At 44.5% G+C, this 22823-nt stretch overlaps 3 protein-coding genes across 3 annotated transcripts; 1 reads left to right on the forward strand and 2 right to left on the reverse strand.

Moving 5' to 3' along the window:
- Positions 1–147: 147 nt before the first annotated feature.
- Positions 148–9530, reverse strand: cmpk (cytidylate kinase). Its single transcript, XM_084481034.1, has 6 exons — positions 9288–9530; positions 7800–7946; positions 6852–7004; positions 4907–4983; positions 3720–3816; positions 148–985 (listed from the first exon to the last, which is right to left on the reverse strand). The coding sequence occupies exons 1-6, from the start codon at positions 9429–9431 to the stop codon at positions 944–946; spliced, it is 660 nt and encodes a 219-aa protein (XP_084337160.1). The 5' UTR covers positions 9432–9530; the 3' UTR covers positions 148–943.
- Positions 9531–10851: 1321 nt separating this feature from the next.
- Positions 10852–12829, forward strand: fam78ba (family with sequence similarity 78 member Ba; the record flags this gene model as incomplete). Its single annotated transcript, XM_084480709.1, has 3 exons — positions 10852–11144; positions 11483–11762; positions 12587–12829. Exons 1-3 carry the CDS (start codon positions 10882–10884, stop codon positions 12827–12829), a joined length of 786 nt encoding a protein of 261 aa, XP_084336835.1. The 5' UTR covers positions 10852–10881.
- A 2615-nt stretch (positions 12830–15444) lies between these two features.
- Positions 15445–21617, reverse strand: slc35a3b (solute carrier family 35 member A3b; the record flags this gene model as incomplete). The annotated part of the gene is made up of 8 exons (XM_084481210.1): positions 15445–15535; positions 15742–15875; positions 16335–16453; positions 16879–17041; positions 17461–17583; positions 18079–18233; positions 18944–19214; positions 21525–21617. 8 exons carry the CDS (start codon positions 21615–21617, stop codon positions 15445–15447), a joined length of 1149 nt encoding a protein of 382 aa, XP_084337336.1.
- Between the last annotated feature and the right edge of the window lie 1206 nt (positions 21618–22823).

The raw sequence follows: 22823 nt of genomic DNA on the forward strand, positions 1-22823 counted from the left end.
AAATAACACATCTACTTGCCATATATCATGTCAGAGGCAAAATACATTTATTTTCCAACACCTTCCGATATATCTACAACACACATCATACTCAAAATATGATTAACATTGAAACATTAGTCTTGAATAACAAGCCATTCATGTGTTTTTCATTGTTTTATTTGCCCTCAGATTGTGTGGAAACAAAGCCATACTTTTTTCCCATGGCCATCATCGATTTTAGTTACACTGCAACAAACAGGTAAATGTCACCTTTTTAATCCAAAGAAAAGGCCTGTCTAGAACATGGCACAAAAAGAGAGCAGGAATCGAGTTGGAGTTCTGTATGGTTCAGTCTCATGATATACTTCTGTGTGTACATAATGCACAATCCTTCTGTTCCCAAAATTAAAACCCTTAATTTTAACGCCAGGACCAATCACCTTAAAGAGACACTCCTGTGCTCTTAGTTTCCTTCTCTCAGACCACCTGGTTGTTTTACATGTTAATTGGATCAACGGTGAACGCCATTGGCCGCTTAAGAAAAAAGAAGAAAGATGGAGGTCTGCCCAGTGTGTCATGATCATGAGAACACAACCCATTTGGTCTGAAGATGATGCCTGTCCCTCCTCGACGGCATGCCGTCTACACAGAGATATTATGAACCTACGTCACTAGACTATACCAGGCGACTTAGCTCGAGGATTAGTAATGCCTCAGTGACCCAACTAGCGTTTCCTAAGCAAAGGCATTGATCTATCAATCAGTAGATCTATTGACACACACACACATACATACATAACCTTTCACACAGCGCACACTCTTAATCAAGCATTACAGCATCTTCAAAAGACAGAAGGACTGAAAAAAAGCAAGTTACAAATAGACAAGAGTGTAATCGCATTGAATAAAAATACAAATCTAAGGTTAACCGAAGAGTACAGATGTTGGCAGTTGGTGGCGCTCAACCCTCCTTGTCTAAGATAGCCTTCACATCAGCAAACACCTGAGGAAAACACAAAGATAAAGAGAATAAACAGGACTAAAAGGTAAATTAGATGGTTTCCCCCACCAATTCAATCAATATGGCCAGCAACAGGCCACACACACTATATATACATATATATATATATATAATATTTTTTAAGTGAGGGAGGAAGGACTGCGCGCTTGGTTGCCGTTGGCCTGCTTGCACTGTTAGTGGCGTATGGTGGCATAAGTATGTGAGACTTAAGTTGTTTCAGGGTGTTTTGGTGAACTACAAAATAGCAGGGAGGGCATACTGGTGGGCAGCATGTCTTTGAAATGGACTACAAGGGCAGAAGGAAAGGATGCAAAGCCAATTAGTCAAATCGGCCCTACTCTTCATTTGTAGAACTAAATAAAGAAATCTGGGCCTATCATTGGGCCTATGTTTGCCCTCAATGACTGAAGCTATTGGTTGTAATTTGGCTATGGTTATTTTCAGCGCCAATTGTTTTAAGAACACAAGACCAAAAGTGATGCCATTTTAAATGCTCATGCTCTGAATCATTCACTAACATGATCCTCCTTTCCACAATATCAAACAGAACGGTCAGAGTAACAAACAATTAAAAGAACTAGAACATTATTTCACAACTACTTACATGGACTGTAAGCCTAACATTGTTTGAGGCAAATGTTAATGGGTCTTTCAGAATGTTGGTCATGGTGTTAAGCCAATTAAGATTGAGGGACTTCATTTATAGATCAAGTCAATCCTCCTCGCTGTTTGTGTTGCAAATATATCAGTGACCTGAGATACCTGGTCATACCAAACTGGATCTTTTTTAAGTGATTTCAGAATTACGGCGTGTGTAGCTCCACGTTTTCGTCACCCTTTCAGACGGCTTGGTAAACCAACGGAGGAGTGCCGAAAAATAGGTTGGCTCAGCGCGTTTATTTCTTTTGGTGGTGGAATATAAGTGAACCGAGCCGCACCGCACCGCTCGGTGGAAACACAGCCTCCTGCTTATTGGTTCATAGCGCAGCCAGGGCTCCTGCTTATTGGTTCATAGTGCAGCCAGGGCTCCTGCTTATTGGTTCATAGTGCAGCCAGGGCTCCAGCCTATTTGTGAATAGTTTTTGGCGTGATTCAGACCCCTTAGCTAGTCACACCCACTCAGAGGAGGAATTTCCTCCTCTCTCCCATTGAACCCCATGTTATTCACCAGCCACCAACACTGCCGGGGAAACTAATGGGAGTCGGTGGAGGCTGAGGGAGAAACGTCCTCAAGTAGTTTTCAATAGGCGATAGGGGGTGCTAATGTCCCTTTACCCAGGGAAACGAACATTACATACACAAAGGCATTAAAGGTCCCATGACATGCCACCAGGTGTGAGTGTGATTAGCTGTTTAATCACACTTCACACCTGGTGGCATGTCATGGGACCTTTAAAGTAGTCATATTTAAGGGCATTAATTCATTACAGTAGTCTGGGCAATCTACATTTTTTATTCCCAACAATGTTAAGGAGGATCTTCATCCCTTTCCTCACTGGAGGAGCCTCCACTTTATATATATATATATATATATATACCAATACAAATTTAAATTATATATATAATCACATACATATTTAAATATATTTGATGTATTCAATTGTATTAAAGTATATTTAAATCTATCATGAGCTTCATTAAGAAGTCACATTTACATAAATGTCAAGTAAACCTTTGAAGCGGCCCGCCCCCTGGTGGAGAGGCCCCGCCCCCTGGTGGAGAGGCCCCGCCCCCTGGTGGAGAGGCCCGCCCCCTGGTGGAGAGGCCCCGCCCCCTGGTGGAGAGGCCCCGCCCCCTGGTGGGGAGGCCCGCCCCCTGGTGGAGAGGCCCCGCCCCCTGGTGGAGAGGCCCCGCCCCCTGGTGGAGAGGCCCCGCCCCCTGGTGGGCCTCCCCACCAGGGTGCAAAGGTCATACATGTAGCTATGATACAGGACACATGGTTCGGCTTGTTTTAATATTCATAGTGGGCTTAACAGTAATAGAATATTCTGATATATGATATAAAGTGACCATGCAGACGTCCGAGATGAAAACTGGGAACATGATCCCCGAAAAGGGGGAAAAAACTGAGACATTTCCAGTTTGACTAGCAATCTGATTGAAAAACCTAATGTTGTGTCTTCAAAAACAAAACGGGGACAGGTCGTTTTTTCTGTATTTAGCCAGGGACAGGCAACCAAAAACGGGGACGTCTGGTCACCCTATGATATGTGATAGGCTATGATAGGTATTTTGCAAATCACACACTATAAATACGATAGAGAAGCAGAAACAGATAGGGGCAGTAAAGTCAGCTATTTTAATAAGTTGAAGAAACAATATATGATTAGGCTATATATAAATATATAGATAGCCTACATAAACAATATATGAATACATTAGATATCTATATAGAAAACATGAAACACAACATGAAAGTTTTTGTATGAGCTAAAACCCCTGAAAGAGGACTGTTTTTCAAAGCTTCTTTCTCCTGCTCCCTTTCTGCAGTTCAAGAGAGGCCTCTTTGCGATGGTCCGCCGATTTGAGCAGGAATAAGCTGCACAGTGCTCTGGCATCTTGTGTCTTCTGCTGCTACGCAACAGGAGTATGACCGGTCCAAGATGGCGGCCGGATTTCTTGCGCCCAGCAGCCAATGCGGCATCTATTCTTTATATCTATGGGCCTCCCCCCTGCCCGTTCCCTTGGTTACCATGTGTTGTGATGGCTCACTCACCTCATCCACCTTGTGGGAGGCGTCCACGGTGCGCACCTTGCCCTGCTTCTCGTACTGATCGATGATTGGCCGTGTGGACTGCAGGTAGGTCTGGATCCTGAAGCAGGATGATGAAACATGTTGAGGCAGATACCGCTACAGTGTTTCCCACAGACCAGGTAGCAATGTGTGGTGCCCCAATGCAGGGTCGGTACGCACTCCACACGTAGCGTTGTTTTGATAATGATAAAGGTGATTGTTGGGGGGGGGGGAGCGATAGGATGTCTCACAGTAACGGGCGTTGCAATCAGCTGATTTTGCGCAGTTCTCCAGTGTGCGCGCGGTGCACAGCGCACACAGCGCTCCGTTTGCCTTTTTTTTTGCAGGTGGGGAAACGCAGAAGTAGTACAAGATGTAGTACACGTGTAGTTTTGTTTTGATGACCTGACGGTGAGTTATGCAAAAGTGCTGTAGTGACACAAGTGATGTTACGCATTGCTGATTATGGGCGCGCATGCGTACTTGCATACTAGTTATGCGCACCCCTGATTATAACCACAGGTGGAATTGTTGACTGGGGGGAGCGGGGGGAGGGTTGGTACGGGATTACAGGCTGGCGGAGTTGTTGACGGGGGGTGGGGGGGTGACAGCCGCAGCAATTTAGCGCTCATCTGAAGCAACGAGAGATCTAACGGGTATTTTTCTTTTTTTGGCGTGACATTTGTTGCATGTGCGTGAGATATTTATACTTAAAAATCGTGTTAGAATAAAAATTAATTAAAAAAGCGAAATCAATTTGTGGCACTTGTTGTTGAATCTGTGGCGCTGCACCACACATTGGTCTGTTGTATGGGAAACACTGCGCTATTCATATGCTACACAAAGGCATATCCAGATATTGAGCTTCTATATGCTGATATTCGTCTTTTGTCATGACGTCATCAACTGTGGTCGTTTTATTGCATCTAATTGTTAAACGTAATTCTTCTTTGTGAAAGGGCTTATAATATTAGCTTGGACAGGCTACTGATGCTTGGGGCCCATCTGCTATAGCAAGGATGCCTTGTATATAGACACATATAGGAGCAGGATAGGGACGTGGTTAGGATGTATGATTCCGACTCCACCTCCAAGGTACTTGGTTTGGTCACAAATATCGATAGTGTACCTGTAGATAACACGATGCGCGCCGCTTTAGGAGAAGGTACCTTTTCTGCAGGCTCTCTCTGTTGTCGTCGGTACGCCCGCTGTGCTGGCCTCGCTCCAGACATCGGTCAATACAAACCTGAGGGAATAACCAAGCATTTACCAGACATGCCATATTATAGACAACGTTTCTCAACCTGTGTTATGCTGGTTGGTACATGGGATTTTATTCCTGGAATAATAAGAGATGATTGTAAATATTTTATGGCTTGTTTTTTCTATCAAAGAGAGTGTCGCTTTGTGCGTTCCATCATATGTTTTCCACTGTAATGTCTTCCATTGATGTTTTGTTTATTTGTGTTTGCTCAACAAACACGACAGAAGCATAAGCAGCGTTGCTGACTGTTTCTTTCTCCACCGGCTCCAGCCTTCTTGCAGTAATAATTGTGTATAAAGGGGGTGCTGGCACTCTTTGCTCAGCCACTGCATGTGTATATATCTATACATCTCAGGCTATTTGCATGAGGTGGAATATGAGGTGAAAGTGTGTACAAAGGGGGTGCTGGCACTCTTTGCTCAGCCACTGCATGTGTATATATCTATACATCTCAGGCTATTTGCATCTGTAAGTACTTGACCATAAATCTGTAGACCTAAAGTTTAGGGCTGGGAACCACTGTTAGTAACACACAGTAGTAAACGTGTCACGCTACATCACAAGGCTATCATGCTCTTGGTATAGAGTGCAACAGTGTGGTTCCGGAAGTAAAAATCTCATTCATTTTCCCAGTCGAGATTTTGATTAAAAGCCTTAATGTCGTAACCATCCAAGTGATACGTACCATGCACCGTTATATTGTGAATCAATGGTTTTTGCTCCTGTAGAAGTCACACGTTATCTGGGCAACATCTTGTTTTTTAGAAAAACACGTTTTATTCCCAATGTCATTGAAATCACTACACTACCCATAAATCCTGAAGTGTGACACAACGTCTCTGATTGGTGGAGCTCGCCGTTACCAGGAAACATTTACTGCACCCGCGAAAGTGAAGACTGCTACTGCTACCAGAGCCCGTCTACGGAGACTATTCCTATTAGACACTCTGCTGACACGCTGCTACTGAACTCGATCGCTTACCACAGCAACCATGCATATTCATATTGCATTCATAATGCATTCATATTAATGCAAAGTTAGAGTTGTGGTTAGAGCTGTAGAGGAAATTAGCTGTAACGGATGAAAAATATGTTGATATAGAATACATGATAAAAACAAAAGTACAAATATATGATATGGCACTAGCAGTGCTTTATAGTAATTTGGGTAGTATAAAAGCAAAGGAATACATAACTGGAATCCGAGACTGAATTCACATGTATTAAAAACTAGCAACGTTATGTGGTGACCGCAGACAGCAAAGGGACGTACCATGTCGATGACAACGCTATACACTATATGAAACAGTAACATACACACACATACACTAACACACACATAGAATATATGACACAACTTCTATTAACAATATAAACAATATAATAATGACAAAGGTAATAAGATGTAAGAAACGCGCTAAACTATTGGGTTGGAACCATTGCGAAAAGGTCTGCAATGGTTCATGGGATGAGGAGTTCCTCACTCATTCACAAAAATAATGTACAGTCTTGTACCTTTGCCTTTTCTTCCGTTTTCCAAATAATCTTTTGGCTCAAATCAAATATTTTCTGGTCACGACTACCTTGAGGAACGACTGGCTTGGTTCCAGGCTCTTCATATAACGATTTTGCGTGGACGGTAAATGCATCGGAAATTTACTCCCGGAACCAGAGCTGTTAAAAAAGGGGGTCATTACGCTCTATTGCAGTTTGTTAAAGGGTTTGATTGTCAAATTAACCATTTAACACGGGTCCTACTGCACAGATACCTTCCTGTGACTAGGCTTCTACGCAGTAAGAAAACCCCACAGACAAGATTGTACAATGTGGGAAGGGCCAGGTGTCTATACCTCGTTGCTACAGTCAAAGAACAGGACGAACTTGACATCTGCCTTGTCCTCCATGACGCTGCTCCAGCCCTGCAGGTTGTCCTCGTTGCGTGGGAAGCCGTCGATGAGGAAGCGGAACTTCTTCTCATCTGCCTTCATGGTCTCCTCCATGGCCTGAGGGAGGAGTCCATACAGAGGGGTGTTCAGCATTTTTTTGCATTGTGCGTTGAGACGTTCAAGGGGATGATTGAAGTCGCATTAAATAAGGATTGGTGTGTTTTAAATAGAGATGGGAAATAAAAAAAATGGGAAGAAATTTCCTTGATCGATCATCGATAAAATGAACGATCAATTATCGATTTAATCTTTATTTTTCTATAGGCTATATTAAAAATTTCCGTAGCTAGAAAACACACAATACAGCATGTTTATCTAAATGAAATCCTGATTCCAACAAGTATTTATAGGCAACAAATAATAATACAAGACAGTTAACTTGAGCGAAATGTTCGTAAAGGCTGAACAATGCGCTCTTCAACACGGGAAACAATTGAAAAAGACAAAATCTGTATTAAACGGCTTGGCTGTTCCGTTCTCACACTATGCAACACAATCTCCTTTTGATCAATAAAAATATCACGTGATCGACAAAATTCTTAACGATCAATGATCTATCATCGATTAATCATGTTGCCCATCCCTAGTTTTAAATTTGTTTCTTAATTGTCCCATTCTTGTATTGTATTATTTATTGAAATGTGGTTCTGGTTGTTTGACCTACTGTTTATATATATTGTACATTTGTATTTCTGTTTTTATTTTTATTTTTATTTTTTTTAAGTCCAGCTAGCTAGAACTAACTTTCTTCTTGCCACCTCTGACTGAATGCTTTACAAGGACATAACTGTGGTGGCTGTTTTAATTTTTTTTTGTTTTTAGTACACTGTCCTCTCCACGGGACACACAGACCTTCCTTAGCAGGTTGATGGTGATCTCCACGGGGACGATCTGGCCCTCCTTGATGTGGCGGTCGATGAGCTGACCGAACTCAGAGCCCTCCCGCGCCCGCTCCCCCCTAAGCAGGTCCCCAGCGGACAGATGGGTGTAGCTGTAGTTCTGGGAGGGAGAGATCGGAGCGAGATAAAGTGAGAGAAAAAAAAATCAGAATGCTGCCTTTAATGAGCACAAAAAGAGAGGTAGGTAGAGAATTTGTGACTGATGACTGAGATCTCTATACTCAATGGCACTTCAGGTTGATCTGGTAGATCCACTGCTATTCTAAGGCCACACACACAACTGTCTGTCACTTAGTGACCACAGGATGAACATTTATGTATCACAGACCAGCTTAAATCTAGATATTGCAAATGCACAGCTCCCTATCAGTTGAATTTATGTTGTTTAAACTTTTTATTTGTTATGTCAACCCCTATTATTTAGGGGTTGACAGAGTCTAAATCCGGTGGCCTGGGCATCCAAGTAACGGTCAACATTGAGTTTGGTGCGTAGACCTAAACTGACAACCTCCAACAGTCCAAAATAAATAGATAGCTCATAAAGAGTAATTGATTATGACATGTCTATCAGATCAAACAGAAGACAGCATACGCACATTGTGAATATCAATAGGTATACATATGAACATGATTCATTTGGCTACATTTGCCGCAGACATTTAAACAATATTAACCGTGTTCCACTTTAACACATATTTGTCTATTTAGCTAATTTGATTAGGTAGTCAAAATGGCAATATCTTTTTCTCATGTGTAACCCGTGTTTCATATGAATGAAACCTTCCCATGGGGAAAATTATTGTGATACATAATTATATCTGCAAAATCCATTAACATGGTCAACATTGAAAGGCCAATAACACACCGTTGGCCATTTTGTGAAACACATTTCAGACTTGATTCAAGGATTCCTTTGGTAGTCCAGGTGCCACACATCGTTTGTAGAGCGCTGCTCTTGGATGAGGGATATCTTGACTTTAGTTTGTTTTATTTGTGGTTTATGAAGCAGCCTTTACACTCAGACACTGGACAGTGGACACTATCTGTTACACAACTCTTGTCCTCCGTCTACATAGGTCGATAGTAAAATTTAAAAATTGCTATAGTTTATATTGATGAGAAGATGGTTTCCTTTTGAGGATAAGGTGAACACAGTTTTATACTATAAGGACTGGTGCATGCCAGGACCAGTGTTGCCAGATCGGGCCAGAATTCCCACTGGCACTGGCTGCAGCCAGTGTTGTCAGGACCAGGACCAGCAATAAAGACTCTGAGGCTAACTAGCCGGCTAACAGAGGACAACCGGAAGTGCGTTATTTGACAGTAAAATAGTAAAATTGAACATTCGAACTTCAACTTTTACATCCGCCAGTAATCAGACGAATCAAAGTGAGCCATCTATCTCGACCCAGGTCACATTTACCCGGGCTAAACGTCCTACCTCCGTGATTTTGGTGCACTGGGTGCCTTTCCCGGCGCCGGGGCCGCCCAACACGAACACAACCTGGGGCTTCATCATCACCGCAACCCGGGACAAAACGTTGGGGACCTTCTGGTATAGAGCGAATACAGAGCGGAGCACCATAAACAACGAAGCCCCGGAGAGATAGAAGACAGACACGACCAAGGAAGGAGAGACTCCTGACTCCTGAGCACAGACTGAATGACCGGTGAATGCGTGTCAGTGCTGGGATGACGTCACGCGAGCGAAGCGCTTGCTGCACTTCCGTGATTGACGTGGGCAGCCCATTAGATTCAGCGTTGCCAGATTGGGCCATATTTCCCCTCACAATCTGGCAACCCAGGCAGCAGCGCGCTGCAGCCAGGGTTGCCAGATTGGGCGGGAAATCAGTCCCAATCTGGCAACACTGATTAGAACCGCAGATGGGCGTGCCGCGCGCCACGATGACACGCCCACTTGCACATTCTTTTTTTTCGTGATGCAGAGGTCGGGTGACGCCCCTCCCTCGCGCTGCCCTGTTTCCTCAGCATCAGCACCAAGCCGACACTGAACCGCCCGGCTAACGGACCAGGGGAGGATGCTTTCTAATTCGGGTCATTAGAAGCGACGATGTTGACAAGGTGAAAAACACGTCAGGATATTGACTTATTAGCACACCTCCTCGAGGCGTTCTCATGCGCTGGATAAAAAGGTTTGGATTTTCTTCCGCACGCGCCCTCGGTGCATCCATTCACGACGCACAATTGATGCACACCTTATGTTTCCAGAATGGACCTGTGCTACACGGAGCACGTTAAATTCAAACCTATCCGTTGCCCGGTGAGTCTACATTATTGGCCGAGATTGCGTTGATTGACCCGCTGCTACAACACCGGATCAACCGGGATGGAGCGCGAGAGCACCTCGTGGTCATCCTGCAGCGGTTCCTCTCTTTGAGGGCATCGGGCGAATGTAGGCTAATAAACAAAAGGCATCTCGCCCTTCGCTGACGCACCTGCTGCCCCCGTCGTCTCCTGACATGACAACACGGAGTTCACAGCACAGCACGAGGATCGAGGGGCACCGACGCGCGGCGGCCGGACGAAGGGATTCGAGGCGGTGTAAAGGGGGTCGTCAGGGGTCCTGCAGAACCGCCCGGGGGAGGTCGGATCGCAGTTTCTGGGGACAAGCACCAAGGGCAGTGCGGCACTCGGCACACCGAAAGGGGGAAGGAGGCTGCGGAGCTCAGTGCTACCTTCCCCCCGCTCTCCAAGCTGCTTCACTAATACATTGAATTAAAAAAACATATATACATAGCTGTATATTGCTTACTTTTATACCAAAACAACCCCACCCGCCCCCCCCCCCCCCCCCCCCCCCCCCCAAAGAAAAAAAAATTGAGGTTCCAGGGAGAAATGTCTTGGTATTTAACGTGACCCAGCACCATTCAAACATGACGAGACACTCGGGAGATTGACCTGCTCTTCTCCGAGGCAAGGGTGGAACCGGAGACGAACCAATGAGCGGACTGGCTCGTGGTCCTGGGCACCTTTCTTACCTGGTTCTGCTAAGTACTTTGCTGCTCGCGAGCACCATGGGATGCCTCCAGAGCATCGCATGCAAGCCGCGCATCAGGCGGGAGAACATCGTTGTGTACGAAGTCTCCGCCTCCATCGACCAGTGTGCCACCGTCATCGAGGAGAACTCGCCCATTGTGCTCCGCTACAAGACGCCGTACTTCCGGGCATCCGCGGGGATCGTCATGCCCCCGGTGCCCCGCAACGAGACCTGGGTGGTGGGCTGGATCCAGGCCTGCACCCAGATGGAGTTCTACAACACCTACGGGGACATTGGCATGTGAGTGTGAGTGTGTGTGTGTGTGTGTGTGTGTGTGTGGGGGGGGGGGGGGGGGGGGGGGGGGATACTTCATGAAGTATAACCCACAAGTTTAGGCGGAAGTTGTTAAGAGGTGTGTGTGTGTGTGTGTGTGTGTGTGTGTGTGTGTGTGTGTGTGTGTGTGTGGTGTGTGCGCATTTTGAGTTACACTTGTGTTTCTGAAATTTTCCATTCACTCTCTGCTGCCCATCGACACACACACACACACACACACACACACACACACACACACACACACACACACACACACACACACACACACACACACACACACACACACACACACACACACACCCCAGGTCCAGCTGGGAGCTACCTGAGCTGCGTGAGGGCCGGGTGAAAGCTATCAGCGACTCGGACGGAGGCAGCTACCCATGGTACGGCAACACCACAGAGACGGTGACGCTGACCGGGCCCACCTCCAAGGCCTCGCGCCTCACCGTCTGCATGAACGACAACTTCTACCCCAGCGTCACCTGGGCCGTGCCCATCAGCAACAGCAACACGCCCATGCTGACCCACATCACCCGCGACCAGAGCTTCATCACCTGGCTGGTGGCCATGAACTCCGTCACCAAGGTACGGACACACAGAGAACAACGCTCGGTTAAACCAGGGGTTGGCATCCCTCATTCTCAAAAGAGCCATTTCTGGTCCCTCTCTCACCAAATAAAATGTATCTGGAGCCACAAAACCTATTCGACCCCTCAAATGAAGATACAGCATCTAACTTTTATATATAGTTATACTACCATATAAAAGAACCAATAGCCTATAGCTTGTTGCATTTATGAAATGTGTGGGTGTAGGATGTGACGTTTATTTTAGTTAGACAAAATATTAAAACACTTTATTTTTATATTTTAGTGTCACAGTATCTCCAAAATAAGAGGTGATCTCTTTGAGATAAACATAGTTGTATTTATTAAAAATAAATTCAAAGCCACATGGAGCCACTGCAGAGGGGTGGAGGAGCAAAATTCAGCTCCAGAGTCGCAGGTTGCTGACCCCTGGGTTAGGTGCACTCTGTGGGGAAACTTGCTGCACTTTAAATTATTCTGTTTTGTTTTTTTCTCTGTGCTTTACGTGCTTTTTGCTGTGTTTTTGTAGTTTTTTTGGTTTGAATCCTCTATTTCTGTCTCTGGCTGAGTCACATTTTGCCACACTGTTTGATGTACAATGAATAAAGTTTACAGGATCTGAAAAAGAGTTGGACGCCCTCTATAGAGAAGTTATTTATCTCCTTATGGATCCACTCATTCAGAAGTTCAGACCGCTGAGTGTAACACTGCTGAAGCTGAAAAGGCTCTAGGAAAAGAAACCTCTTTAGTGCAAAGATAAACCTGCTAGCCTACAGGCCTTGGTTTGTAAAGGGAACTCTCAACGTCTCACTTCCCCTGCAGGAGAGGATCGTGTTGCAGACGGTCCGCTGGCGCATGCGGGTGGACATTGCGGTCGACCCCGACCGGGCCCTGGGTACCCGGGCCTCCCTGGTGGGGCGGGCCCACCACGAGCAGCCCCACATCCTCAACTACCAAGAGCCCATCCCCCCCAACGCGCTGGGCCGGCCCAACGCCAATGACGCCCAGGTGCTCATGTGGAGGCCCCGGCGAGGGCCCCCCCTTGTGGTCATCCCGCCAAAATAAAAGTGCACTAAAGAGAGAGAAAGAGAGAGAGAGAGAGAGACAGCGGAAGGACCGATGGTATCCCGGCTCAAAAACGACAGGGGCTCACCTTTTGGTTTTTGTTTGTTTTTATCGGTGCATTATGACAAAAAGAGCAGGGAAGTGGTTAATCTTGGCCCACTCAGGAGGGCCAAGAGAGTAGCAGCAGGCGTGTGTCCAGCCAGTCCTTTGATGTTTTATTAAGCTCTGTTTGGCTTCTGTTTCACTTCTGGAATATTCCACCGGACGGTCTGCCCTTGGGCCAGGAAGGAACCAGCTTTCTGCTCCAGTGTGTGTGCCACAAAAGGAACTGCATCCCGCATCCTATTGTATTTAATCGCATGAGTGAGAAAGAGGAAGAGAAGATAAATGGTGTTGTAGCGGCGTGGAAATAGCGTTTCTTCTCATTATTTTCTTTATTTTTACGACTTGATACCTGCTGATGGTGTTTTGGATGGAGGTGAATTTGCATGGCTTGGACATCCAGCCATGGGATGAAACTCATCTCTGTGGTCTAAGAACCACCACAGCCCCAAAACCGCTATAAGTTGATCAATTACTCATGAATCCCAGCCTGGAACGTCAGAAAACAGTGGTCCTCAAATTTTCATGGGAAAAATGCTCCCATCTACAGTATTCAAGTAGTTATTCATTGATATGTCATTTATAAGCAAAGGTCTTATTTTGCTGCGGGTAATTTCAAAAGGTATATTCCATCGAGTACCACTTTTCATGGACACATTCAGAACTATAAAGATAGAAACATTTTAAGTATATCCGCCGTACACTATAAGTTGAAAATCCACAAATACAATACAAAAACAGTTTGTAGAGCTGCTTGGAATCAAAAGAATGGGAATCATCACCTGTCTAACAAATAATTAGAAACTGGAAGTAAGGTGTGCATCAATTAAAGGCTTTTAGATTTATTGCTACTGGTTTATAAAGGTTAAGTAAGTTTACTGAATTCCTTCACCATTGATATTTCATAAGAGTTACATTCTGTGTCCCTCCTGGCTCCGGTGTTAGGATATTTGTAGGAGTTACAGACCCTGGAAGGGTGTGCTGCTACCACATTGAATAAAATATTAAGTTATTTATGTGATTGTTTCAAAGTTATTCATGATTCCAATGCCAACATCATCATTTGGACAGTTCAAACATCCACAAGCTAGCAACAAACAGATGAGGTGTTGGTTAATGACTGTACTTACTACTGTAATAGCATCAGTGCTGGATGGAGGGTTCTTGAATCTGGAATACAGCAAGGGGGGGGGGACTAGCTCAATTGCAATATACTTGTGTAATGCTATATGGTGATGGAGAAGGAAGGGGGGGGGGGCTACATTTGGGTTTCTTTTCACAAGCACTACAATTACTTTAACCAATAATACCTTTTACTTTTGATGTCCCCGAGAGGGAATGGACCGCGCCATTTCCACACTTCATTCAGCAGGAATCATGTCCACTAGTTGAATAACTAAGAATAACCAACAAAAGAAATGTCCTCCTATCATCGCCTCATGTTCTTCAAGTACCCCACCCCCCCCACCCCCATTTTATTCCACAACTTGAGTCCAATGACTCAGCCTCCATCTGCTCTGCTCAGGGGAGCCCTCACCTGTCCATCTGTGGTCATCTGCCCTGCAACCATACTCTGCTCATACACAAAAACAGTGCAGCGCTTTTATCCAAAGTGTCTTACTTTATCGTGAGTGAACATGTTTTCTTAGACTTGGAGGCCTTTTTTGAAAATCAAACCCTCAACCCTTGCAGTATTAATGCCGTGCTCTACCAGTTGACATAAAAGGCTAAGGACTTAATTTCCCAGACCGGGATATTGTTTTAAACAGGAGTAAGCCAAATTACCTCACCTTCTGTACCTGATGTCCCCATCCCAATAGCCCCTTCAACTTCCATCTGTTGCCATGGAGACGGGTAAGGATATTCCCCACTCTCCAGCATTCAGAGATGGCTGTTGAGGGAAGTATGTGCATACACGTGCAAGGAGAAGATGTGATGCTAAATTGATAAAATTGCTCTTTTATGCATGTCCCATGCAGGAAGTACACATTACCATCAGAACCCTTACAAGTACAAGAAAAAAACACCCTTGTTTCTCTAAACATGAAAATACATGAAATGAAATGAAATGGTTGTATATATATTAACCTATAAAAATACATTCACAATGTTGCAACAGTTTTCATGGGTAGACGCTTGATTTGTATACCAAGTATTGAACAATGCATGTCATGCCGTGTGTGCATGCGTGTGTGTGAACCAACAGAACAGTTCACTTCAGTACCCAAATACTAATTTCAGTTTCTTGAAGACACAATATTACATAGAGATAATCCCATTATTACATCCCCCTTCTCTTCTGTGCAAGTCAGCAGTAACATTAGAAATGCTCCATTGCCATTGGGACCAGGTTATTGGAGATCTGGTCTCAACGGGACACTTTGATCATGGCTCCAACACCGGTCAGCTCTGCTCCCGGTTCCACTCTGGACCAGAGGGCTGAAACTGTCCCTGATGATGAAGTAGGTAGCGGCGGTACTTGGTTCTTCTTCTAGTTCTTCTAGTATCCACAGCTAGACTTTGACAGGTGTGGGGGCTGGCTTACGCTCGAGGCCGTAGAGAAAAGTGGCGGTGATGACCAGCAATGCACCGACCAGGAAGAAGCTACACACACACAAGAGTGAGAGAGAAAGAGAGAAAGAGAGAGAGAGAGAGAGAGAGAGAGAGAGAGAGAGAGAGAGAGAGAGAGAGAGAGAGAGAGAGAGAGAGAGAGAGAGAGAGAGAGAGAGAGAGAAATGTGTGAAGAAACATCCTCAGGTCATTGCGGTCTTTGTGAAGAGAACAACAATTTAGTTCTTGCAAGTGTTTACCTGGTAGGGACAAAGTCATCCAGCCAGAAGAAGGAGATGACTGTGGACGCGAGAATTGACAGCGACGAGGCAAATCCTTTAAGGATGTTGTCTGCGTATTTAATAACAGCAGCGACCACCAACCCGCCCACAGCCTGCAAACACACCTCTGTTAGTGTGAAGAGATATACACAAGTAACAGTCATGCCACTCTCTTACTCGTACACACATGCACGCACGCCTGCAATGCTGACACCTAATATATATTGATACTTAGTATCGGCAGGGTGATAATAGGGTAATAGGGTCCAGGTGGAAAAGTCCCAAAGTTGTCCTTTGGTGGTAAATGGTAAATGCACTGCAAATATTAAGCGCATCCAACATTCACCCATTCATACACACATTCACACACCGACGGCGGTGACCACCATGCAAGGTGACAGCCAGCTTACCGGGAGCAGTTAGAGTGAGGCGTCTATCCCTGCTCAGGGACACCTCGACACTCGAACTAGTAACCTTCCGGCTACCAGCCAACCCTCTCTACCTCCTGAGACACATTCCGCCTTAAAGATGGGCTAAGAGAAGTTAGACAGTAAAGGAGGACTTGATTGTACCTGTAATAAGATCACTGTGTAGGTGATACTGTTGAAGCCTTGAAACATCCCATCATCCACGAGCCTTGTGCCATCGTAGAGGAACATACCAAAGAGGCCGAAGATGAAGCTAAACACACCTGTCAGAGCCAAGGAGCCAGCAGGAAGGAGGAAGGAAAGAAAGACGGAAGGGAACAGAGAGATGAGATGACGGTTATGGCATTGTACTTTGATGTTGACATGAAATAAGCCCAAATAAAGCTTACTAACTGCTCAAGGGCTTGGCAGGAGAGGAGAGTAATCCATCTGTTATAATATATATGTATATAATCTAACTCTGTCTTAATGAGTAATACCTCTGCAATTGTATTTGTTAAAGAAAGGCTTGCCAATAAAGTGTGACAATCGAGACAATTTTCATCACTGTATCAACCCCTGATTTTGCTCACACACACACACACACACACACACACACACACACACACACACACACACACACACACACACACACACACACACACACACACACACACACACACACACACACACACACACACACACTCACCTAGCTGTATGTTGCGCACCCACACACTCTGTTTGGTCTGTTTCAGTATTTTCTCGAAGTAAACGCCAGCGAAGCCACTGGACACACAGGCGATGAGCACAGCGAGCAAGCCCACAAACTGGGAGCCCACGGACAGCTTCTCCGCCAGGGAATCATCGGGCCACTGTCAATCAACATTAGCGTAGTGTGTTGGGTTTCCAACATGGAAAAACCGGCTGGTTTTGGTGGACAACAATGTGTTTACATTCTTACCATAAGCCAGTAAGCCAATACTTGTTGTGACTATTTTGTATTGAATACTGAAGTTAAAATATCATTGTAACCAACTTCAACTTAGAGACTGGACGTTTCAATACATTGCTAAACATGACTAATTACGACATCATTAAAACATAATTTAAAGATAACTGATTGTTCTAATTAGAATTAGCATTAATTACCATCTGCCATTCTCATTATTAATCCTCCGACCATACACCTACTTGCTTATTTCCCCTCAAGGCCCTCTTGGGGCATCCAGCTAGCATTGAGAACCAAGACAGCCACTGGGTGAAGAGGACCGTAGTACTCTGTGGTCGGTACCTGCACTAGTGCCACGCCCGCCATCAGGATGACCAGGGAGAGCCACTGGTAGAGGCCCAGTCTCCTGCCCAGCATGGACACAGAGAACAGGGCCGTGGTGAGGATCTTCAGCTGGTAGGTTACCTTGAGCACACACACACACACACACACAAAATCTCAAGGATCTCAAGGATCTAGGAAGGGCCAGGACAGTGTTGTGTTTTTTTCTCTTATTGTCGACCCACTATTGCTTAAATAAATTGATAGGTTCAAGTCCCATAGTGTCTTGTTGCTATTGCTCTGTAGAATACACCCAAAATATGTATTCCATCATATTTCTTAACAGGGATAGGCAGCCAGCCAGGCAGAGGACCTGACCCTGCCTATGTTGTTTTTTTGTGTTCTCGCGAGGAAATGATATCCGGGTCGATAGCAGAGACAGGAAAGGTTGTATTCGCCCTCTTGTTTTGGCCTTTAGGACTGATTCACGCATTTCAATGCAATGCAAATTAGGCAATGCTGCTAGTTACACATGGGTGGATAAATCGCACGCCATCCACGATTGGCATGCAAGACTGGCACGCACAGCGACACATACACATTCACACTCACACACAGCGACACTCACACACCAACTACCTGGTAGGTGGCTGCATCCAGGTTGGACAGGGCCACATACAGCAGGTTGTTCTGCAGGGTGTAGATCCCTGCAGGGACGGCCAACTTCAGTGTGTCCAGCGGCTTGTTGACAATCTCCTCCTTCAGTAGCTGGTGGAAACCCCGGAGGCTGAAGTCTAGCGGTCAGGATGTGAACGGGTTAAGACGCGCTCCATAAACCCTCCCAGGATGTTTGCATGCACACCTTAGTCCGGGTCAACGTGGGTTTGACGTGCATCCGTACAACTTTACTGCAGACATTATGCAATCCAAAGGGGCCTCTACTGGCTTCACTGAAACATCGGTGACCATTATAGTTAATCAGAATCCCTTTGTTGGGGCAATTCTGCCTGGTGGTACACCTGAATGTAAACAGTAATAATGCATACTTGTTCTTTGTGATGTGTGACATTTTGTAAAGTACTATGATTTACTATTTGATTGCCCTTACAAACTATGTACGGACCACGTTGACCACGAGAAATGTGCTATATTAGAATGTGCTATATTAGAATGACTGCCTGCAAGGCTGCTCACTAGTTCAAGAGTAAGAAAAGAGTAGTCAAACCTGAAGGTTTGGCCTCGGTCTCTGCAGAACATTCCCCTTATCAATTATGGAGACCGGTTTGTTCTTTGTGATGTGTGACATTTTGTAAAGTACTACGATTTACTATTTGATTGCCCTTACAAATTATGTACGGACCATGTTGATTCCAAAAGAACATAAGTAAAGTAAGAAATGTGCTATATTACTATTGTGAATATTCGTGGCCTGCTTGCTCACACTAATGCCCTGAGGGCAGGGGGGAGGGAGAGATCTCCCTGTCCCCTGACCTCCAGGACTCACTGTGCTCTTTGAGGACCAGCAGGCAGCAGACCAGGATCTTCAGCACCTCGGCACACACCACGGCCGAGGAGCTCAGATAGCGCGGGCCTTCCTTCTGCAGGGTGCGGGAGTAGCGCATGGTGAGGACCAGGGAGGTGGTTTGCACCACCAGCACACCCAGGGACAGGTACTTTATCCTGGAGGACTGACACGCTGTTGTCATGGTCCCCGTGGAAGTGCTGGAGGAAGGGGAAGACGAAGGCTCCTTGGAGTCAGGGGGGATAAGGGGTTCCTACGGGTTGATAAGAGAGCGAGAGCGGGTGAAAGAGAGAGAAATGTTAATGTGAGAGATTATTGCTGCAGATGTGATGAGTTAGGATTAAAGGAAGTATACAAAAGTAAATCTGAAGAAAAGACATCAACTCTGCAATTATACTACACAGAGAGGACAGAATTTCCTGACAAACCCTTGTCGTCCCTCTCAATATCATTACATTCCTCTTGTCAAAGGGAGGCCTTGAGCTAAATTGACCACCTGCAAGACATCTGTGGTGTACAGAAGGGCTTTGATCACAGACCCTCACCCCAGAAATATTTCTCCGGGGGCTGTCCTCAGGCTGTATAACAGGAGAAAAACGATGGCAGAAGTAGACAAGTGGGACATTAAGGCTCAAATTCTGAGGTAATTCACCAGAGCAAGCCATGAGAGAATGACTCGAGAATGCTCGCTAGTTCAAGAGTAAGAAAAGAGTAGTCAAACCTGAAGGTTTGGCCTCGGTCTCTGCAGAACATTCCCCTTATCAATTATGCAGACTGGTTTGTAGTCACACACACAAGCACAAACACAAACGCACAATTATAAATGCATTAATAAAAGCTACACACATCTGGCCTTCCTTATCTCATAATATAAGGCAGTTTCTCAACACTACTATTTGTACATGCTCAGTGACGACTATTTACTTTTATACTTCACCTCCTGGTCTCCTGTCTCACCGTTAACACAATCACCCCACCCCAAAAAGCAACAGGCATGACAAACACAGACACTAACTGCAAGGGCCTTCACTAATGTGAAGAGCCACACTGAGCAGCTCGCTTAAGCGCATTAATGCATGTTTCCTGATCTCTTGCTTACACATCGCTTGCACCCAACTATAAAATAAATATCCAAAATGTAATTTGATTTTTTTGTGTTGACTGACTGAGGTTCAAAGTTGATTGATTGACTGTGCTTTAATAATCCCCAAGGGGGAAATTATTTTGCCACAACAACATCATACAACAACATACATCAACAGGACAGTAAATACATCAAGGCAGGGCACAGTACAACAGGGTAGAATAATCCTTTTGCTCCTACCACTCATAGTGAAGATGTTGTGCAAAGGGTGGTCATCCCTTGACAACACACTCCTCATCTTCCTCATCACCCTCTTTTCTAATATTTCCTCCACAGAACTTGGGCATGAGCTAATGATGGAGCCTGCTTTCCTTATGAGTTTGTTAAGCCTGTTCCTGTCCTCGACTGTTAGGCTGCCGCCCCAACACACAACAGCATATAAAAAGGACACTTTCCAGTATTCCATGATAAAATGTGTTTAAAATAGGCCTGCCCATATCGAATGACCTCAGTTTCCTAAGAAAAAACTGTCTAGACTGGGCCTTCTTGAAGGTAACTTTGCTGTTCTCCTTACAGTCTAGTTTACTATCTAAACGGACACCAATGTATTTATATGAGGGAACTACCTCTACTGGCTGACCTCTAATAAGAATAGGGGCTACATGCATTTTTCTCATTTTAAAATCAAAATCAAAATATATTAGCACCTCAGTTTTATCTATATTCAAAATGAGATGGGCATCAGCACATCATCACACCAAGTGACAAAGCTATCCACCCCCTTGACGTGGCCATCTCACACAAAAGGAACCTAAGTCGTGCCCCAGAGTAAAGGCTGCAATACAAGGCGTGGATTTGCTGCGAGTGGAGCAGGCAGACATGGCAGTGAAAGGAGAGGTGTGGTGCGGAGCACACACTGGGACCCTTATGCTCCTCGGACCACTGGGCAGGGCTGCACAAGCAAGTCCAAATGACAAAATGTTAATTTAACACTATCCACACAGAAAGACATTGCCCTATCGATGTAGTTACATTTACAAAAAAAATGTGTCGCTCTACTGAAGTTAGTTATTTTATTGTATTCTAAATGAGGATATTCTAAATTTTGAGAAAAAATATACTATACGTATTTCTGATTGAATACAGAATCTCTTTATAAACATTTGAAATTTAAGTAATGCACATTAATGCATATAAACGGCATTCCATTGACATATAGTCCTCGCTCTGTCAATGTAGTATTCATTCACACTTTTTCTGCAAAAACTACCAGCGCTACACTCACCACAAACTAATCACATGCTTAGCAGGACTTTGCGTCACTTACTGAACCTGGTCCAGTAGCGCATGGATCAGGTGAGCGTCCAAGCGCTACCAATGGCCTGTCCTCGCTACTTATTTACCTGAATATGTAAGGTAAACAACAATTTGTAACATGCAACATCCAACACAGGTATAGACACACCGCTGAGCCCATACCTTGCTGCTGCTGCTGCTGCTGCTGCTGCTGTAAGTGGTTTCATTACAGCAGACTTCCAATGAACCATCTGTTTCCAGATCTACTTTAGACATGTTGGTCCTAGCCTTGCTTGCATGGGAAATCTCCAGTGATCTTCATAGTTGTTGCAGTAGGCTACCCTTCCTCCAACTACAGAAAAAAACAGCACTAACCAGTTTCTCTGGTGGCCATGTTGGCGAGGAAACACGTCACATGTAAGAATGCCACAGCAACAATTTTTGATTATTGACGTTGATTATAATAGGAGGCGTTGCCCTGCGCCTTCAGGTGATAAATTACATCCTGGGGGGAGGGCGAGGGTACCAATCGAAGAGACGCTGACTGCAACAAGATACCGCAACTTCTGCGAGGCATCTGATTCCTAAGCATGTATCACTGCTCTATGTCCAAGTCATGCATGCCATCTAGATTTCCTGATGCAGATTCTGAAAATATAGATATGCTAATCTTGTTAAATATAAGCAAATATATATGATTTGCTCTGTTGTGGCTACTTGTATGCACTAAATGGAGGTATAGACTATGGGATGTAGACTACCAACAATAGGCACTGGCTTCACATACAATTATCTTAGAAACGAACAAGTCTTAACTTTCTTGCAAAAAATAAAATCTTAATAAATAATAAATAATAATTGTAGATATTATTTTTTCAAAATGATCCATGATCTTAAAAATATACGGGGGAAACAATAATCTTACCTTTCTGAACTTTTGGATCTGAGTTGAGGACGTTAAAATTTTGTTATAGCTCCATGTATTTATCACGTCCGTTTCTCTTGGTGACTAGCGGGAACAAAAAATGTATTGCATGGAGGCCACGTCTTAGTAACTATTTTACTCTACAAGTAGTCTTGGTAGAATTTGGCGATTTGGCGCCACATGGTGGAATATGGGGATGCATAGGCTGCATTACAAATATACCCTAAAAAATACCCAACATCTTCTCCGTATTACAATTTTTCACAATTGCATAAACACATTTCCTGATAGACTACCTCACTTTCTCAAAACTCACACACAAAATGCAAAATCCTACACTTCTCTTGCAAAAGCACACTTTGCCCTCAAAACAGTGTTAACTCTTCACTAAATGGTATTTTCTTTTCAAATGACAAACACATACATCATATGACTAGATATTTCTAAGCACTCATTGAACACTGTTGTGCAAAATGGAAAACACTATAGTATGAATGGAAAACACTATATGTAACACTAAAATAGAAAACAACACACAATACTTTACAGTAACAACA

This window comes from Micromesistius poutassou (genome assembly GCF_964030765.1).
Source record: "Micromesistius poutassou genome assembly, chromosome: 16".
NCBI lineage: Eukaryota > Metazoa > Chordata > Actinopteri > Gadiformes > Gadidae > Micromesistius > Micromesistius poutassou.

Excerpts from the sequence above, each read along its gene's own strand:
- cmpk (XM_084481034.1), bottom strand. The coding sequence starts at position 9,431 with ATGGTGCTCCGCTCTGTATTCGCTCTATACCAGAAGGTCCCCAACGTT. Across the intron at positions 7,947-9,287 it reads AGTGCACCAAAATCACGGAG|AACTACAGCTACACCCATCT; the intron begins GTAGGACGTTTA and ends TCTCCCTCCCAG. Across the intron at positions 4,984-6,851 it reads TCTTTGACTGTAGCAACGAG|GTTTGTATTGACCGATGTCT; the intron begins GTATAGACACCT and ends TTATTCCCTCAG.